The sequence below is a fragment of the Octopus bimaculoides genome, chromosome 3 (assembly GCF_046866305.1).
Source record: "Octopus bimaculoides isolate indiv1 chromosome 3, ASM4686630v1, whole genome shotgun sequence".
NCBI lineage: Eukaryota > Metazoa > Mollusca > Cephalopoda > Octopoda > Octopodidae > Octopus > Octopus bimaculoides.
Genome location: NC_142930.1, coordinates 122,865,843 through 122,885,683, shown reverse-complemented (window position 1 = coordinate 122,885,683; position 19,841 = coordinate 122,865,843). Strand labels below are relative to the sequence as shown.

Here is a 19,841-nt window from a genome sequence, read left to right as displayed (position 1 = left end):
TGCCAACTAAAAAAAAAAAAAATAGCGAAGATGAAGGTATCATTTGAGCCGATCAACGGAACAACCTCCTCGTGAAATTAACGTGCATGTCGGTGAGCACTCCACAGCCACGTGTACCGTTAATGTACAGGGAGATTCAGCGTGATACAGAGTGTGATAAGACTGGCCCTTTGAAATACAGGTGCTACTCAATTTTGCCAGCTGAGTGGACTGGAGCAACGTGAAATAAAGTGTCTTGCTCAAAGACACAATGCGTTGCCGGGAATTGAACTCACGACCTTACGATCGTGAACCGAATACCCTTAACCACTAAGCGACGTGTTTTCATTGTAACCTATGTAATGGAATGTCGACCTCGAAATTACCTGTGCGTCCATTAACTTGTTCGTGGGCAAGACAATACAACAATGCCCGAATGAATCAGTTTCTCAATAAATATTGGTTTCAAATTTGGCACAGGGCCAGCAATTTCAGGAGCATGGTGATTACATCGACCCCAGGTCTCAACTGGCACTTATTTTTATCGACCCCGAAGGACGAAAGTTAAAGTCGAGCTCGGCGGAATTTGAACTCAGAACGTAAAGAAGGACGAACTGCCAGTATGCATTTTACCCGGCGTGTTACCGATCCTGCCAGCTCACCGCCTTAGTTTCTGAATATATCATATATTATAATCAACGCTTAGCTCGTAGGAGATTATTCTTCTTTATATTATAATCTGACGATCCGTGTTAGGGATCTTTGCTTTTCCACACTTTGGTTGATGAAATATATTCCGTTGAAATTCAGTTTCACTTATTGTAGTGAAAGGTATACTGACAAAATGTGTACTGTAAGACAACAACATGACACATATCTGGAGCAGTGTCTTTTGTGTAGGCTTGGATCGATCTAAGCCTTGGGAGTAAATTTAGGCAAACCAAAATCATAAAAGTCCTCAGGACGGACTGTACCTATAATTCGAAGGTCCAGTATTAGCAGAGTATTTCATCTTTAGGTTAAGGGTACACGTATCTAGTGGAATGTTCAGTCACAAAACAAGTATTCAATGAAAAGGTCGTCCAGTTGATTGAAAAAGTAGGTGTTCATATATCGAAATCTGTAGGAGAGCTCATCGCATATACATAAACACACACAAACACTTATGCGCGCAATACACACTGATATATGTATATATATGCATGTATATATATATATATATATATGTGTGTGTGTGTGTATATATATGTATATGTATTTATCGATATATATATATATATATATATATATATATATATATATATATATATATATACATACATTCATACATACATATATGTATTTGCTCATATATACTTAGATATATGTAAATGTAATATATATATATATATATATATATATGTGTGTGTGTGTGTGTGTGTGTGTGTGTGTGTGTGTGTGTGTGTGTGTATGTGTATGTGTATGTATATATATAATTATAACATATTGCATATACATACAATTATATAGATATAAAGATATAGATATAGATATATAATTTACGGATTAAAATGATCGCTGCGTATCTTTTTCTTTAATTATAAATAAAAGAAAATAATGATATCCGTCGAAATATTGATATGTTTGAAAAGAAAACTACTTTTCATTTCTTCAGTAAAATATTTTCGTTTTCCGTATATTTAGTTTTTAATAGATTTTTCTATTACGTCTACCTTCAGATATCGAGCCATGCGCTCGTAAACCCTGTAAAAATGAAGGAAAATGTTCAAAGAATGGCACGAATTTTATTTGTACATGTAAATTGGGATATACAGGCCGTGACTGTTCAACCGGTGAGTTATTTTATGTATTCTGTTACTTCAGTTCTGTTTATTACACAATTATTGTTGTCGTCAATAATTAAAGAGAATAATATACAATAAAGTTCTTTACGCTATAAATCACGATTAGAAACTGCACCTATCAAGGTTTATAAGTTTGTCATCATATTACAAATCGAAACAGTCAATTGGCAATGTCCACAAGAAAAGTTGATGCTTTCACTGTGTAGCAAAATTTTTATCATATTTATTTAGAATTTTTTTTTTCTTTGGTCAGTGTGTGCTTTTCCCTATTTGCTTCTATGTAGAAATCAAAGGAAATGACTGCTCTTCCCTTCAAACTTCGTTTTTGTGATATGGACATCAATGTTTTGAAACTGACGGAATTGCCATTACATTTCAGACAGATCCAGCGCTGAGTTGTGGAAAAAGAAATATCGTTATAGCAAACATTCTGCTCAATACCACAGATTTGCTTGTCAGTTGCTTGACCTTAACCACCTGAGCATGTCCATTAGTGACTGACAATATGTAGCTGAGAATATGTGGCTGACAATATGTTCCTTAGTGGCTGATAATATGTGCATCTCTGATCATGAGCAAGAGCAGCGGGGAAGCATCATAGCCATGTATTGACAGGGATTCTTTGAGGTTTGAATAAATGTAACAAAAGCAAATTTTTAAAGAAATATTAGCCATTTTTCATACTTTCTAGGGTTAAACAAATAGGAAAGAACAATTGTTACCCAATGACAAAAATCGTGTTACACAATATGTTCGCTTGTCGCTGTAAATAGACATCGAATTCAAAAATGAGATAGACTTAAAGAATGCATGCATGAAGGCTCTCGAAAATTCATCTTGATAGGCGATGTTTCCAATGGAATTTAATTTTGTCTTATTTCCATTTCTAATGATTAATAGTAATTAACCTGCCAGGTTATATTTGTTTTCTTTTTTTTTTTTGCACAGTAAAATGTCTGTAATTTCCTCCGAGTGTTTCAGACAAAGCTGTTGTAGGGTGTGTTTAAAAGGTGATTTGGTAAAATATCATGTTTATGATCTAATTGCTATTTTTTAAATAATGATTTCCATTACAAATCGAATTGTTGTGTCTACTTCCAATTTTTGCCTTCCATACTTTGTATATAAAAAGGGTGTGTATAAAAAGGGTGTGTATAAAAAGGGTGTGTATAAAAAGGGTATTCGAGTAACAGGGTTGAATCCTGAATATATCCATGATGTTCCGGTATATATAAGAATATCAGTTTCTTATCTCTATTGTACATCTCTATGGGAATATACGATTGTATATATATATATGCTAAATATGTACAGAGCTATAAATATTCAAAATTGATATGAAACATATTCGAAAATCAAAAGTCCATTTTATAAATTTTGTTTTATAAAAACCCCTTTTCCATGCTATTGATATTAATTGGTAATCAACAGAGTCTATTTAAAATTAATCGAAATTATTATTCTTCAGCGGATCCTTGTAGCAGTAAGCCTTGCCAAAATGGAGGATTCTGTGCAAAACGTGGTACAAGTTATGTCTGCTTTTGTACTGCAGGCTTCAGAGGAAGACATTGTGATATAGGTAAGGAAGTCAGTCTAGTTTTATACAAAACGTCTCATATTTTGCTGCACTGCTTGATAACTGTGATAGGCATGACTTAGGAAATCCTGTAAGTTTATTGAAAGCAAATACTCAAAAAGCGTAAGTAGCTATTTTGAAAGATATGTAAGGAATAAAGAATCAAAATCCAGATCTTTGGTAATGTCAATATATTACTATCGTTTTCTCATAATATCGTTTCATATTTTAGCACAAGGCCAACTATTCTGGGAGGATGGAACAAGTTAATTACATCAGTACTCGATTTGTATTTTATTTTATCGACCCCAAAAGTATTTTAAGTCAGAACGTAATGAACATAAGAAATGTTGCTAAGCATTTTGTCTGATACACAAACGATTTTTCCCACTTACCCCCTTTGTGTTAGCGTCATATCAGCTGGAATTTAAACTAAGAAATTAGAAACATGAAACTAGATAACGTTTAGAATGATTGGGAACATTATAAATGAACCCCTTATACATGATAAACAAATAATAAAGCGAATACTAATTATTGTAACGGACAAAATAAGTAATTAAAAATGTATAAAATTTCATCAAGCAAACTAGATTTCGGTGCGGTAGTTTCTCTTAAAATCAATCGCCCTGAGAAGGCCAATTCTCTTCAAATTTGGCAGAAGTCCAGCAATTTTGATGGGAGGGGTAAGTCGGTTACATCGACCCCAGTGCTCAGCTGGTACTTGTTTTATCCGAGAGGATGAAAAGCAAAGTTGACCCGAGGAATTTAACCCAGAGCAAAAGGAGTCGGAAAAGACGCCGCTAACTAGTTTGATCGAGGTTCTAACAATTCTGCCAGCTCGCCACCTGAATGATAATAATAATAATAATAATAATAATAATAATCTTCTCTACAATAGGTACTAGGCCAGAAATTTGGTGGAGGGAAGGGGATTAGTCGATTATGTCGACCCTAGCGCTTAACTTGTACTTAATTTATCGACCCTGAAGGATGAACGGCAAAGTCGACATCTGTGAAATTTGAAATCAGAATATAAATCCGGAAGAAATACTGCAAATCACTTTGCAGAGCGTGCTAACGATTCAGCCAGCTCACTGCCTTAATAACAACAGCAACAACAATAATAATAATCCGTTCTACTATAGACACAAGGCTTGAAATTTTGTGAGGAGGAGCTAAGTCGGTTATATCGATGCCAACACCCCAGTTGTACTTATTTTATCGACCCAGAAAGAATGAGAGGCGAAGTCGACCTCGGCGGAATTTGAACTCAGAACGTACGGACGGATGAAATGCCGCTCAACATCTTGCTAGACGACCAAACAATTCTGCCTACTCACCGCCTTAACAACAGCAACAAGAAGAATGATAAAGCAACCATACTATGGGATTTCCAATACACACAGATAGAGAAATTACGGCCAATAGGTCAGTTATAGTTGTCAGAGATCATGAAGAAAAAAATGCTTTTTAATTGATGTATCAATACCAACAGATGACAACGTTTCTCTAAAAGGAATGGAGAAACTTTCAAAATACAAATGTGGAGTCTAAAAACAGAAGCAATTCCTATTAGGTACGATAAAAAAAATATTCAGACAAATATATAACAAAAACACCAGGACTAACAAATATATAAAACATACAGAAAATAGAATATATATATATATATATATATATATATATATATATATATATATATATATATATATATATATATATATATATATATATATATATATACATATATATATTCGAATTATGCAAGAGAGGTGGCTCTACAGTTAAAACTCTATCAATACATGTATGTTTGTAATTGAAACTTCAGAAGCCGCAGTTGTCGCACACGAAATTTCTCTCTATATATTTATTGCGTTAAAAAATACACTATATTTCAGAGCTAGACGAAATGAAATCATCACCAAAGTTACACTGATAAGCCGCCGAAACGGGCGAAATTCGTATCTTTGGCATTCGCAGTCAATTCTGGCGTGTTTTCATTTCGCCCATCCTTAAGTATACTGTGTTTTTTAATGAAATAAATCTATAAAGGAATTTCTTCCAGGACGAAAACCGCAGCATCGACGTACATTAGGTTTATAATCTATGCATTTTTTCTTTGAGATTTACTTTCGTTCTTAACGGAGATAAAGTCGATCGCTAACAAAGCGGCAAGACTTTTTGAAATAAGAAAATTCCCAGTGTTTGTAAATATATTTTTGACCTGGCGAGTTGATTGAACTGTTGGTGCACACATCTAAACTATCTCAGATGAAGAATCTTTGCAATGTTTTACAGATTTTCACTGTGCCACTAATTGTTCGGATGTCAGTTAATTTTGTTCTGTATGTCTGTATGTATGTATGTATACATGTATACATGTATGTACGTACTTATATTTATATACAATGTACATGAAACGTCTTTTTAGAAAATCCATGTGCGTTGAAACCTTGTAAGAATGGTGGAATATGTTTGCAAGATAGAAAAGGATTTACTTGCGAATGTAAACCAGGATATAGAGGAAGTAATTGTTCTATATGTAAGTAATACTATATATCTTAACAATTACGCTAATTCTGTGTGTTTATTTTTACTGATGCACCTAAACTTATACACAAATGTAAAAATGTTAAACGTTAGCAAAAACAAATGAAATCGCAAGAAATTCAATTGGGTTCGATCTCATCGAGAGGCATCTTCATATTTTGCCCTAACTTCAATGTATACCCAATCATTGTAAGTAAAACGGGTAAAGGGTGATGCTGCAAAACTAGTTAGACTCTATATTCTTTGATTGTCTGCTTTATACTAACACGTGTCGCCATTTTACGATAAAGGTCTTTGATTTTATATTACCGTTACTTATCAGTTGTGATCTCCTTCGTTTCTTCTAAGTCTTAAACACTTAAACCCTGAGCAGTAAGTTATGTATCTATATAATTGTATATATGTGTGTCTGTATATATATATAACATGCACAAATGCACGCACACACACACACACGCACACACACGCGCACACATACACATATAATCCCTCAACTATCGCGAGTGTTACGTTACAAACTCCCCGCGATAGGTGAAAATCCCCGAGGTAGAAACAGTACTGTACTGTATATTGTTTTTATAATTTGTAAATATTTATTTGATTATAAATGCAAAACAACACCACGGAGGAATCGACGAATCGACGTAAGCTTAAATAATAAACCGCGATAGGTGAACCGCGATAGGTGAACCGCGATAGGTGAACCGCGATAGGTGAACCGCAGTATGAGGGATTACTGTATATACGCACATGTGGAAACAGTTATTTACAAGCAGGTAATGGATTCACACGCACATAACTTATAAACGTGACTGGCCTGACAGTGTACAGAATATAAAGCCTTGCGTGAGCTACTTTACGGATCCAACAGTCAAATCCCACAATTCCAGGAAAAAGTGACGAGATTATTGTGATGTAAAGGGAGATTACTCAGTCAAAGTCTATGGTCAAGTGAGATTGAATCCGAACCGTGTGGTAGGGAAGCGAGTGTCTTACCACACAGCCACGAGCTGGTCATAAAATATTGAATGCCACATTATGTACGTTGAATTAACTTAATTCTCTTACTTCGATTTCAGGGGATCCTTGTAGCAGCCAACCTTGTCAATATGAAGGAATTTGCAGTAATACAAGAGATGGATTTGTATGTCGTTGCAAGCCTGGTTTTAGGGGAATCGATTGCTCTACAGGTAGATATAAGCTGATTCTGGTTATAAAATATTGAATGTAATATTAAGAATTCTGGTTTAAGTAGTTTCTGTAGGATTAATTTACAAATATTGTCAGTAAACGGGGAAAGTTTTCTTTTGTTTATATATATATATATATATATATATATATATATATATATATATATATATATATATATATATATATATATATATATGTTGTTGTACTTGGGGATGGTCATATTGCCAGTTTAGCCAATAAAAACACACGCACTGTATATTTGGTGTTAATTTTCTTTTTTTTTTTTTTTTTTCAGCTTTATATTACATTAATCTTAATCTTAATCTTATTTCGGCCAGAGTTCTTTCGTCACACTTCTGTGACCTCATCAGTGGTCCTTTGTTTCCTTCTTCTTTCTTATGTGTGTCTCACCTTGCTAACTATCAGCCATTTTGTATTTTGTCTTCCTATTGTATGTGTCTACGCATGCGTGTCCTTCAATGTGTCTGTGTCTTTTGTAAGTGCATGTGTGTATGGGGAGTGTCTGTATCACCTATATTCTCTGTTAATACGTGTTCGTTTGTATTAGCTTTTATTTATTTATATGTTCATGTGTGTGTGTGTGTGTGTTGGTTTTTTTTTTTGTGTTTAATTAAATTTTGTTAACGTATGTAGTATTTAATTCCATTTGTTTATCTATGTATTGTATTATACTTTGTTCCTATTATTGGTTTATGGGTAACATGTTGTCACATGCTGTGGTTTGTTAGTGGCGTATGTTAGTGTTCCATTCTAGTTTCCTATTCAGGCTAGGTTTCCCTTCTATTATGTGTGTAGCTTCAGTAATTTGTCTAAGTGCTGCATCACTGCTATGTGTAGATAAGATTTTAATTTCTATGTTGTTGATTGAGCCTCTATGTTCTTGCTCAGCGTGCTGGTACAGAACTGATGAGTTCTTCCCTCCTTAAGTTCCCTCCAATGTTCGTTTGCCCGCTCCCCTATACTCCTTGCTGTTTCGCCTACATATGTCGTTGTCTTATTTCTGCATCGTCCCTCTGTACATCTTATACTATAGACCACATTTCTGGTTTTGCAGTTCGTTTGTGGGCTAAATCTACATACGATACAGTTCCTATCAGTGCAGGGGGTTCTACTGAAAGGGTATGTTCTACTGATAAGGGATTTGATAGGGTTGCCTGGTCTTTCAACAACCTTAATTCTTAGCTTAAGTTTGTCTAGGGCCCTTCTAAAGCGGTACGCCAGTTCGCCTCTAGGGGTGGTGTCGACGAACATGACGCTTTGGTACTTGTGGCTATTGTACCATGAGCTTGCCTTCCCTATTTTCTTCTTAGTTCTTTCTATGGTGTTCCATGATTTGCTCCTATAGAGTGGGCAAATCCCATTCCTATCGTTGCGTTTGATTGTTTCAAACTTCTTCATAGCTCCTTTGTAAACCCTGATCCTTTCTTTATGGCTGTAACCCGAGAACTGCATGCGGTGGACGAAATGTTGTATATGTCTCTTTAATTCTGTAGGGTCGCACATGCAGGAGACATTTCGCATTACTCTGACGAGGTCTGCCATCAATATGTTGAATTTGGCATTGTCCGCAATAGCCGAGTTCCGGTGGATCAGGTACTTGGAGGCCATAGGTTTTGTATAGTGTGAATGGAGGATTCTGGTTTTATTGTTCTTAGTTTCTAGCCAGAGTTCAGTATCTAATACAGGTAATCTATGGTTAGGGTGTTTAGTAGGGTAGTCTATCGTAACTCTAATACTCTGGTGGATGGAGTTAGCTATTTGCTGGATGCTCTCCATAGTCTTAGTTTCTATTTCTATTTCAGGGGTACTCTCTTGTGGGGGTGTCTTTACCACTAAGTTGATATCATCGACATATCGAGAGTACACATTCACGAGTATGGAGTTCTGTGTCAGGCGTTCCTTAAGCCTTCTGTCCCACCATACCATGAAAAGATTGGCCACATCACTGGCGATACTAACCCCGATGGCTGCCCCCTCGTCCTGGGCGTATAATTTGTTGTTAAATTTAAAGGTGTGGCCTTTTAGGGTGACCTTTATACTAGCTCCTAGTGCATGTGCGATCATTTTCTTTACCTGGTGGATATTAGTGGGGGTCCGTATGGCTCTGGTCCATCCACTCCATCTCTCTATAGGGGTCTTCCTAGCCATAGAGGTAATTGTGGGTGGTCTACCTCTTAGACGTCTACTAGGGCAGAAATCTCTAAGGTCGTATCTATCTAGATATGCATCGTCATATGTCAATCTAAGTAGGAGGCCCAGTTCTTCTGTGTTGACTTTTTGGAACTCTACTTCGCTCTCGTTGATCATTTCCACGCACTTTTCCACTGCAAAATCCACGTCGATAGATGGGTATAGTGATACCACATCCATGCTACCCACTATACACCCTGTCAGGTTGCAAGTGTTGTTGCAGTCGTTGATCCTGCTGAGGAGATCTTCCGTGCTGTCACAGACATCAGGTGACATCTGGATTATGGGGCGTATGATCATTGAGAGGAAGTAGGAGATCCTGTAGTTACTAGCGACATTCGCTCCACAGACTGGTCGTGTTGGTGGTCCCACTACAGGATTAGTTGTTACTTTGTGGTCCTTACGGAGCCCATACAGCGTCGGGATATCATTGTTCCAGGCTTGTGTTCGGAGAAGATGCTGTTGTAGAGTTGTTTGCTGTTGGCACTCCGTCGCTGACGACGACGCGGGTTCCAGTTGATCCGATCAACGGAACAGCCTGCTCGTGAAATTAACGTGCAATTGGCTGAGCACTCCACAGACACGTGTACCCTTAACGTAGTTCTCAGGGAGATTCAGCGTGACACAGTGTGACGAGGCTGACCCTTTGAATTACAGGCACAACAGAAACAGGAAGTAAGAGTGAGAGAAAGTTGTGGTGAAAGCGTACAGCAGGATTCGCCACCATCCCCTGCCGGAGCCTCGTGGAGTTTTAGGTGTTTTCGCTCAATAAACACTCACAACGCCCAGTCTGGGAATCGAAACCGCGATCCTATGACCGCGAGTACGCTGCCCTAACCACTCGGCCATTGCGTCTCAATGCTGTTGTAGAACATGTGTGCTAATAGAGGTTTTCAAATTTGAGAGAGACATATAAACATACACACATGCACACGTACATACACATGCAATATATATATATATATATATATATATATATATATATATATATGAGCGAACACGACACAATGAAGTAGAGAAATTTGAAAAGACAACACGAAACCGGTTATTTCTTAAAATACAATGTTTATATACCAAAAAGATTTTATAACATTTTTATAACATTTTTCTGACATAATTTAAATATATACTTTAACCAAGTTTTTTCACTCTAATTATCTTTTATACATCCAACCACGTGCTTTCACATACCAACTTTCTCACCTATATATATATATATATATATATATATATATATATATATATATATATATATATATATATATATATATGTATAATTATATATTTGTCCGTATGCATGCATGTATTCCAACTGGAAGTTTATTAGCACACTTAAATCGTTTGCAAATGAGATACACTGCCATTTAAAAATGAAAGTCAGTTGTATTTTTCAATCGCAGTCTAATAACTCTTGCAATACCCCAAAATAGCTAACGTAATATTTTGGAAGTAAGTAAATAATTGTACAAACAGAACTATAGATCACAATATTCTACCATTTTTACTCTTTACTCTTTTTTACTCTATAACGTTTCTATAAACAAGCAAACATTGCTTGTTTTCAGTTTTTCGATATCAGTGAATAATTTTACTGGAAAAAAAAAAAAAAGTTTCTATAAACGTTTTTTTTAAAGTGTTTATTTTTATTTTTATCTTTAAATTTTATCTTTAATTTTTTGCTTAATTTAAAATGATTTTGGTAAAACTAAATACTGTGCAATAATCTTGCCTCGTGCTCGGCTTTCAGTTGACCCTTGCAGCAGTAATCCGTGTCTCTATGGTGGTTCCTGTTCAAATCAAGGCGCAAACTTTACCTGTCAGTGTAGGCCAGGGTTCAGAGGAAATGACTGTTCTATTAGTAAGCGATATTTTCCAATAATCAAAGTATCATATAAATTTCAAATGAAATATCTACAGCCCTGTTCTATTCAGAAACAGCACATTTCTGAAAAGCAAAATGAAACCAGAATATAAAGAACATGCGTTATTATATAGTTACTTTTTTTATTAGATACAATTATCGTTTGCTTTTTTTTTATATTTTACATGTTTCAGTCATTAGATTGCGCCCATGCTGGGGCACATCCTTGAGGAATATTTTATCGAATGAATCGACCTCAGTACTTATATTATTTAAATCTTGGTATTTATTCTATCGATGTAATAGATAACATTACCGAGTAAAATTTAGCTTCCGAATGATTTATAAATGTAGATTAAAGATGTAATTTTAGATAATTTCATTTTGTTTCGTATTTCATCTGATGAGGTATGTTACACACGACGTAAACATACTTGATATTCGTTCTTTACTTCATTTGAAATTTTCTTACATATAGGCACAGGTATGGCTACGTGGTAAGAAGTTTGCTTCCCAACTTTGGGCCACGCAGTGTCTTTTATTCTAAGCTCCGGGCTGACCGAAATCTTGTGTGATAATTTGCTAGAAGGAAACTGAAAGAAATCCGTCGTGTGTTCGCGCGTGTATGTCTTTGTGTATGTACGTATTGGAGTCTGTGTGAGCGGGTGTGTGTGTGCGTGTATGCATGTGTGTATGTGTATCTTTGTGTTTGAGTTTGTCCACAACCGCTGGGTAGTCGGTGTCTTTTTGTTTACGTCCCAGTAACTTAGCGGCTTGGCAGAAGGAGAACAATAAAACAAGTACCGGGTTTTAAAAATAAGTACTGAGGATGATTTCTTCGACTGAGCCCTTTCAGGTCAGTGCTCAGCATGGTCGTTGTCTAATGACTGAAACAAATAAAAGCTAAAAGATATATTCCAATTTCTGATGTAGAGTTTTATAATAGAAAATAAATAACTATATATTAGTTAAACACGCTAAAGTTGGCGAGATGGCAGAGTTGTTAGCGTAACGAACATAATGTTTAGTGGCTATTTTGTTTTTACGTTATGGGTTCAGATTTCACCTAGGTCGGCTTTGACATTCATCCTCGTTGGAGTTCGATAAAATAAATACTATACCGGTTGAGCACTGGTTTCGATTCACCCTTCCACTTAAAAGTTGTAGTCTTGCTCCAAGATTAGAAACAATTATTTAAAATAGCTTCAAAAATATTTTTTCACAAATATTTGTAGAAATTTATTCAAGTATATTCTAACAAACCATAATGTCTGTAAGGAGCTCGAATAATAACAGAATTATTCTAGTTTTATTTTCAAATTGATTTAACTGTGTCTATAATAACTGTGAAACGAAAAACACGAAAGACGAGAATATTCTCTCTCAGTTCATTAAATCATTGCTCAGCATCAGTTTATTTTAAAATCTTACATATAATTTTATCAATATATGGCAGAACTATGGCATGTCGCTTTCAATTCTGTTCGCATTCATCAATCTACAAGGCTATAACATCTTTGTTCTTACAAGATTATAATTATGTTTCATGCACTAAAATATGGTACACTATGAGTGAACTATTATATGTATCAAATATCCTAAATTATTATTTAGAAGTTAGAACAAGATTTTCTTAATTTATTTTTCTAGTTGATCCATGCAGTTTAAGGCCTTGTAAATACGAAGGGAAATGCATAAATCATGGCTTTAATTACACCTGTCAATGTAAACCGGGATTTAGAGGTGTTGACTGCTCTATTAGTAAGTGCAAATTATTATTTCAACTGTAAAAGCTCATTGTTTAAAATTAAAATCTAACATGAAAATTAGATCTAAATGCTCTAAAATCCATGTATGTAAACAATATTGGTTTTAAAGTAATTCTATAAGGCAAATATATTTTAATGAATTATTTCGCTTGATCGACAAAATAAAGTCGAAAATTCATTTTATCTTTTTCTCGTCTTGGAAATAATGAGTATTTAATAAACGTTATAAAATTGCACTTTTAAAGCAGATGAAAGCATTTTGGATTTAAGGGTCGCACTTAGAAATTTGTTCCTGCTGTATAACATACAAGCCGTACAGTGTAATTTCCCATGTTCTACGCATCTGAGGCGTTCGTTTATGTCAAAGAAATTAATATGTGTAATAAAACATTTTAGTTTTAATATATACAAGTACATGTTTATTCAGGACGATAGTAAAACAGCTGTAATAGTTTATTTTGTATACCTGCATTTGAAAGAAATTACTGTTAAATATCAATTTATTCACATAAGAACCAAAGTTCTCATGGAGAATAGAATCCAAGAAAATTACGCTGAAAAGTTCCTGGCTTGAAGGATATCGCGGAAGGCCTGATTGGGAGCCCAACTTTCAGAGTTCTTTTACAGGGCTTAGAAAAATTGAAGGACTGCTGCAATAAATGTGAATCTAAGAGAGGAATATATTGAATAAAATCATAATTAACTGATCTTTCTCGTAAAAGCCAGTTTTTACAAAGACAATTCGAAATGTTAAAATGTTACTGTATCATTTAATGAATACAAATTTACATTTGTATTTTTATCATTAAGAGATACTCTTAACAGAAATGTAATCTATTACATTTCTGTTACATATTTTCATTAGTTATAATATTTTTTCTCAAACCTTTTCAGTTTCCGTAAAAATTAATACATGTGATATTTATATCCTCTTTCTGAAATGATATTCTGATGCTGCATCATTCTCAATTATTTAACGAATATATTTTCATTAATGTTCATATGATATAAACTTTATTTTATATTTTTAGTCGATCCTTGCAGCACAGATCCTTGTAAGAACGGAGGCTCATGTACAAAACAAGGAACAGATTTTGTATGCAAATGTATTCCTGGTTTTAAAGGGAAAACCTGCGATATTGGTAAGCGCTTTTAAGATGATACTGCAATAATTACATTGAAATTTACTGAAGACAATACAGACATGCACTTAACGTTCTGTGAGATTCAAATTCGCACCTTGTTTTTCATAGATTACATTCTGCTCTGCACAACATTTCATCTCATCCCCTTTTTACTAATAGACTATGGCCCAGTAACGTGGCCGAATGCCAGCAAAATTATTATTCAGTTTGTAGTGTTACGATTACTTCTCATCTACATTTAAGAACAAACAACATCCTGGGCTGATAGTAGAATTCAACAACAAAGTGAAGTATAAATACGGCGGTGCAGTGTTCTGTATACTAAATTTGAATACCACATGGTTCTTTCAAACGTTAGAACAAGTTGAAATACTTCGATCAACCGAGATTATGCAAAAAATTGGTAGATAAAATCTCACTGCATAGGGGATTAAATTCGAATATCAACTGGTAGGGGAGATGACTCCAATAAGATTATTCGAAAGTTTTGAACAATATAGACAATGTAGATTGGAACATAACTGATCTTCAAATCCCGGATTGAAATGTGGCATGGATTAAATACTGAGAATCCTTTTTTTAGAGATGAAACTAATAGACCGAAAAAATCATATAATCATACGAATTTTATGTAATACGCATTTCTCAGCATGGTTAAGAGCAAGTCTCTTTTACTACAGCATTTTGAGCAAGTATCCTTCACCACTGCTGCGTGTCACTTGAAAAACTTCCCAGTTGAAATGAGTAGACGGAAGCTACGCACAAGATCTTAAGGCGGATGACATCTCTGTTTAAACGTATAGCCTTGTCATATTGTGACGCGCTAATTCTGCCTAAGAATTACATTAAGGCTACATATCGCTATGGAATATTCAACTGTTTACATGATGATTCAATGAGCTGGTCGAAAAGAAAATACTCATCGTCGAAACCGACGAAATCTTATTTTACGAAACTTTCTATATTTCAGCTGATCCTTGTGGCAGTAAACCATGTTTAAATGATGGGGTGTGCATAAATGAAGGAACTTCTTTCAAATGTATATGTAAGACAGCTTACAGTGGGTATGTCTGTTCTGTAGGTAGGTTCCTAATTCATCCATGTTAATTATTACTAAATTTTATACTGTCAAATTAATTGATATTTGTATAATATTCTAAACACAAATTCTCATTTTTATCGTAAACGATATGACCATCTTTATTCACGATGTCACTCGTAAATTATGTACTCAATCGTTTTTAAAGATACAAATCGTAAATGATATGATAAGTCTTTATTAGGGACTGTAATCCTAAATGATATAATGGGTCTTTATTTAAGACGTCAATCGTGAATATCAGTCATTATTAAAAACATCAATCGTAAATGCTACGATGAGTCTTTATTAACGACGACGATTGTAAATGATATGATGAATGTTCATTAAGGATCTCAATCGTAAATTATATAATCAGACTTTATCAAAAAGCCTATCGTCAAAACAGTGGTCTTTATTGAAGACGCCTATTGTAAACGGTATGATATAATTTCAGTTGATCCATGTAGTAGCTCACCATGTCTTTATGGAGGCAAATGTTCTAACCAAGGAACGAACTATATATGTCAGTGTCAGCTGGGATACACGGGAAACGATTGTTCTACAGGTATTTATTCAAAATCGATAACTGGCCTACCAACAGTATGTACACATTTACTATTCTACACAGATGGATGAATGGGTATATATAATAATCGATTAAGTAAACAAAAGATGGAATTGATATGACTCTTTATTTTGTACGACAATTGTTTCGACCCATCCTGCAACTGTCCTTTATGGGTGGGATGATGTGCATCATATTCTGCTGCATCAATTTTGCATTGTGTATATATATATATATATATATATATATATATATATATATATCCATCCATCTGCGTATATACATATATACATTCATACATACATACGTACAGACAGACAGACAGACAGACAGACAGATAGATAGCTAGATAAAGAGGACAGAGCGATAGAAAGATAGGTAGATACATACATACACACACGCACATACATACATACATACATACATACACACACATGCATACACACACACACACACACACACACACACACACACATATATATATATATATATATATATATATATATATATATATATAGCATTTATACATCTATATCGCATTTATACATCTATATCGCATTTGATGTACACAGATACACAGTAGAAAAATACAAGCTACTTACAGATTCTTGCTTTGGAACTTCAGGTATAGGCAGGTTTTATAGAAACCTTGTGTCTCCAACCAATCTTCAGCCTGTGTACACTGATATTTTACTGTCACTGGCTGGAGTACTTCTTTTGTTGACCTTACACTAATGGAACAGTAAACTATATACATGTGTGAGTATACACGTGTGAATGTATGTATGCAGTCATGCATGTATGCATGTATGTATGTATATAATATATATATAATTTCTTTTGCTAGGGTAGGCCGGTTTATGGGATTTCCCGGGGTTTCCCCTTTCCATAAAGGGTTTAATTTTATGGCGTATCGTTAGCCCTTTGTTTACGTTCGTAACTAGGTCTTTCCCTACTCCATAATTTGAAGAGGCCTTAGGCCAACAAGTTTTGGAGTCTGACGATACGCCGTAAAGTGAAACCCTTTATTGACGGGAAACCCAGAGTAATCCCATAAACTGGCCTTCCCCAGTAAAAAATCATACTGCTCTAGATCTAAGAGTGTGCTTCTCCGGATTTATGTTTTCTACAAACGATATATATACATGGTGGTTGTCTACTCCTTATGCAGAGTTTGACCACTTCCTGTACGTACACCCTAGAACAATCATGGCATCTGATGTCGCTTTTTAAACCAGACAATGTTTTGAAAGGACACCCACATAGATTGCATATCTGATTTGGACCACCAAGCACTGCAGATAAGTTCCGATCTTTGTGGGCCTTAAAATGTCTTTTGAGGCCTCTGTTAGATTTTCAAACCTTCTGGCATACATTGCATTGAAAGGTTTGCACAGACATATAGGCAGAATAGTTGGTGGAGGTTCGTTTTCCATGGGTGCGCAAATGAGATTTAAGCCCAGCAAAAGACAGGCATGGTCTGTCACAAACTGTGCACACAAAAACGTCATTGTCATTCACCTTCTAGATCGTAACATTCTTCCTTAAATCTCTCTACAGTCTTGCACGTCAGTAGAAATGTTAGTTTCTGATTCGATAACATCATTTCCACGTTTTTTCTTGCTCGGAATATAATCGTTATATCATTTTTTCTAACACCACAAGAATGTAGCAAAAACAATCAATCAATCAATAAATGCATAAATAAACGAACTCCGACATATTTATTAATATTTGGGTACATAAAAATTTCATGCAAACTTTTTTTTTCAGTTGATCCATGCAGCAGCAACCCTTGTCATAATGGAGGTATTTGTTCTAACGTAAATACAAGTTTTTCTTGTCAGTGTCAACCAGGGTACAGAGGAAATGATTGTTCGATAGGTATTTATATAGTCACAGTTACTAAAACTCCTTTTTCAAAAGTGATGCATCAATCTGTCTGTTTATGTAATCTAGCTCTCTACCTGTCTATCAAAATGGATAAAGGTCCTTCCCCAGCTATAGGCTCATATAGCTGGTTTCCCGGATTTTCTGGCATTTTTATTTCCTCGCTAGACGAGGCCTTGTTCCGTAGTTAGAATTATTTATTTTTGTCAGCTGAATAGACTGAAAATATGTGAAATGAAAGGTTTTGCTCAAGAACATAATGCATCGCCTTGTCCAGGAATCGAAACCGCTATCTTACGATCATGAACACTACATCCTAACTATTATTCACGCCTACGCATACAAGCATGCGCGCGCACACACACACAAACATTTGTTATTTGGTTTTATTATGTCTTTATGTATAACATTATCTGTCTATCTATTGATGTCTGCCTGTCTGTCTATGTATCTGTCTGTCTATGTATCTGCCTGTCTATGTATTTGTCTATGTATATATATATATATATATATGCATGTATGCTTCTCAGCGTGTTATGCTCGTGTGAGCACGTATGATTTTGTGTGTTTGTGCGTGTATGACTCTTTGTGTATCGGGTACACTCAGTTATCTGAAAGTGTTTAAAACCGAGCTAAACGCTTTAAAGCTTGTAGGTTCCTTGCAGTACAGCGTTCATATTCGATGATTATGACACACATCTTGTGTGTCTTAATCTAAATGTACCACAGAATTAACAAGTTCCGATTTCCTTTTTAATATGTTGGGGCCTATACACGAATCAAACTCTTCTAACATGTAGGCATGATGGAAATCAAAACTTTATCTTATAGTTCTCAATTGAAAGACTACTAGCAAAGAATATAATATGTGTGTGTGTATGCATGCCTCTCTCTTAATCTTTCTCCCCCTTCTCTCTCTCTCTCTCTCTCTCTCTCTCTCCCTCTCTCTTTATCCCTGAATACATACAAATATATTTAAGAGCACACCTATTGATGCAAGCCTGATGAAGTGTCATTCACGTATGTAAAACCGAAAATGTTTCGTCACATTTCGCATGTATTTTTCCCGTACAATGGCGTTAAAAAAAAAAAGAGTGATACAGAAATAATTGTAACTGATCATCAAAGATGTGATAAATTCTTTAACTTCTTATTTGTATTATAATTTGCTCTTCGCTATGTAACACCTGAGTTTTCTACACCATAACAACTTTCATTTTACTTAAGACTACAATTCTAGAGGATAAATAGCCGCAAACTCGAGTTGAGTACTGCATTGGAAATACATACATACATACATACATATATGCATGCATGCATACACATACATAAACATACATAAATGCATACATGCATACATATACATACGATGTCTGATCAATAAGTATCCGGATTGTTGCCAAAGTAACGAAGTTAAAGCACGCAGAGTAAGGCCGCTCGGCAAAAATTGACCTCAAACTCTGCTGTGCATGCGCAATAAATTTTAACGTCTCTAACTCACTTCTGCTGTTTACAGCAGTGCTTGGAAGGAACGCGTGTAGTATGTGATCGTCGCACTGATCATGACAGAGAAAGTTGTTTTGGCGATACCTACTCAGAGGCCTACACAAAATTGTAGAAGGTGTACGGGGAGGAAGTGCATGAGCCATTCACAAGTGTATGAGTGGTTCAGATTTTTTCAAGATGGCCGAAAAAATATCGATACTGACGAAACGTTCTGGGAGACTTGCAGCCAGCAGAATTGAGAAAAACATCGCAGATGTGCGTGCAGATGTGCGTGCAGCTGTGAGGGGAAACCGTCGAATCACCATCCATGAGTTATCAGAGGATGTGCAGATTAGTTACGGTTCAGTTCAGTCCATTATCACTGAAGATTTGGGTATGAGACGCGTGTCTGCCAAGTGTGTGCCAAAATTGCTTTCAGCTGATCAAAAAGACACTCGTGTTTCAGTTGCACAAGATCTCGTTGATGATGTCGAGAACGACGAAAACTTTTGAAAACTTTGCGTAGGTCTCTGAGCAAGTATCGCCAAGCTTTGATGCAGATTGTCTGCTCAACAATCTCTGTCATGGGTAATGCGACGATCACACGCTACATACCTTACTTCTAAGCACTGCTGTAAACAGCGGAAGTGAGCTAGAATGTTAAAACTTAGTGCGTATGCACAGTAGAGTT

General features: G+C 35.4%; 1 protein-coding gene and 1 long non-coding RNA gene across 2 annotated transcripts in view; one reads left to right on the top strand and one right to left on the bottom strand.

The window, feature by feature from the left end:
- Positions 1-19,841, bottom strand: part of LOC149136673 (uncharacterized) — a 367,529-nt gene that overhangs the window by 146,643 nt on the left and 201,045 nt on the right. The window lies entirely within an intron of this gene.
- Positions 1-19,841, top strand: part of LOC106872297 (uncharacterized) — a 149,339-nt gene that overhangs the window by 20,887 nt on the left and 108,611 nt on the right. The window contains exons 7-16 of the mRNA XM_089348316.1: positions 1,698-1,811; positions 3,292-3,402; positions 5,834-5,944; positions 7,032-7,142; positions 11,102-11,212; positions 12,866-12,976; positions 14,016-14,126; positions 15,100-15,210; positions 15,665-15,775; positions 17,549-17,659. Coding sequence (XP_089204442.1) covers positions 1,698-1,811; positions 3,292-3,402; positions 5,834-5,944; positions 7,032-7,142; positions 11,102-11,212; positions 12,866-12,976; positions 14,016-14,126; positions 15,100-15,210; positions 15,665-15,775; positions 17,549-17,659 — 1,113 coding nt within the window. The remainder of the gene's footprint in view (positions 1-1,697; positions 1,812-3,291; positions 3,403-5,833; positions 5,945-7,031; positions 7,143-11,101; positions 11,213-12,865; positions 12,977-14,015; positions 14,127-15,099; positions 15,211-15,664; positions 15,776-17,548; positions 17,660-19,841) is intronic.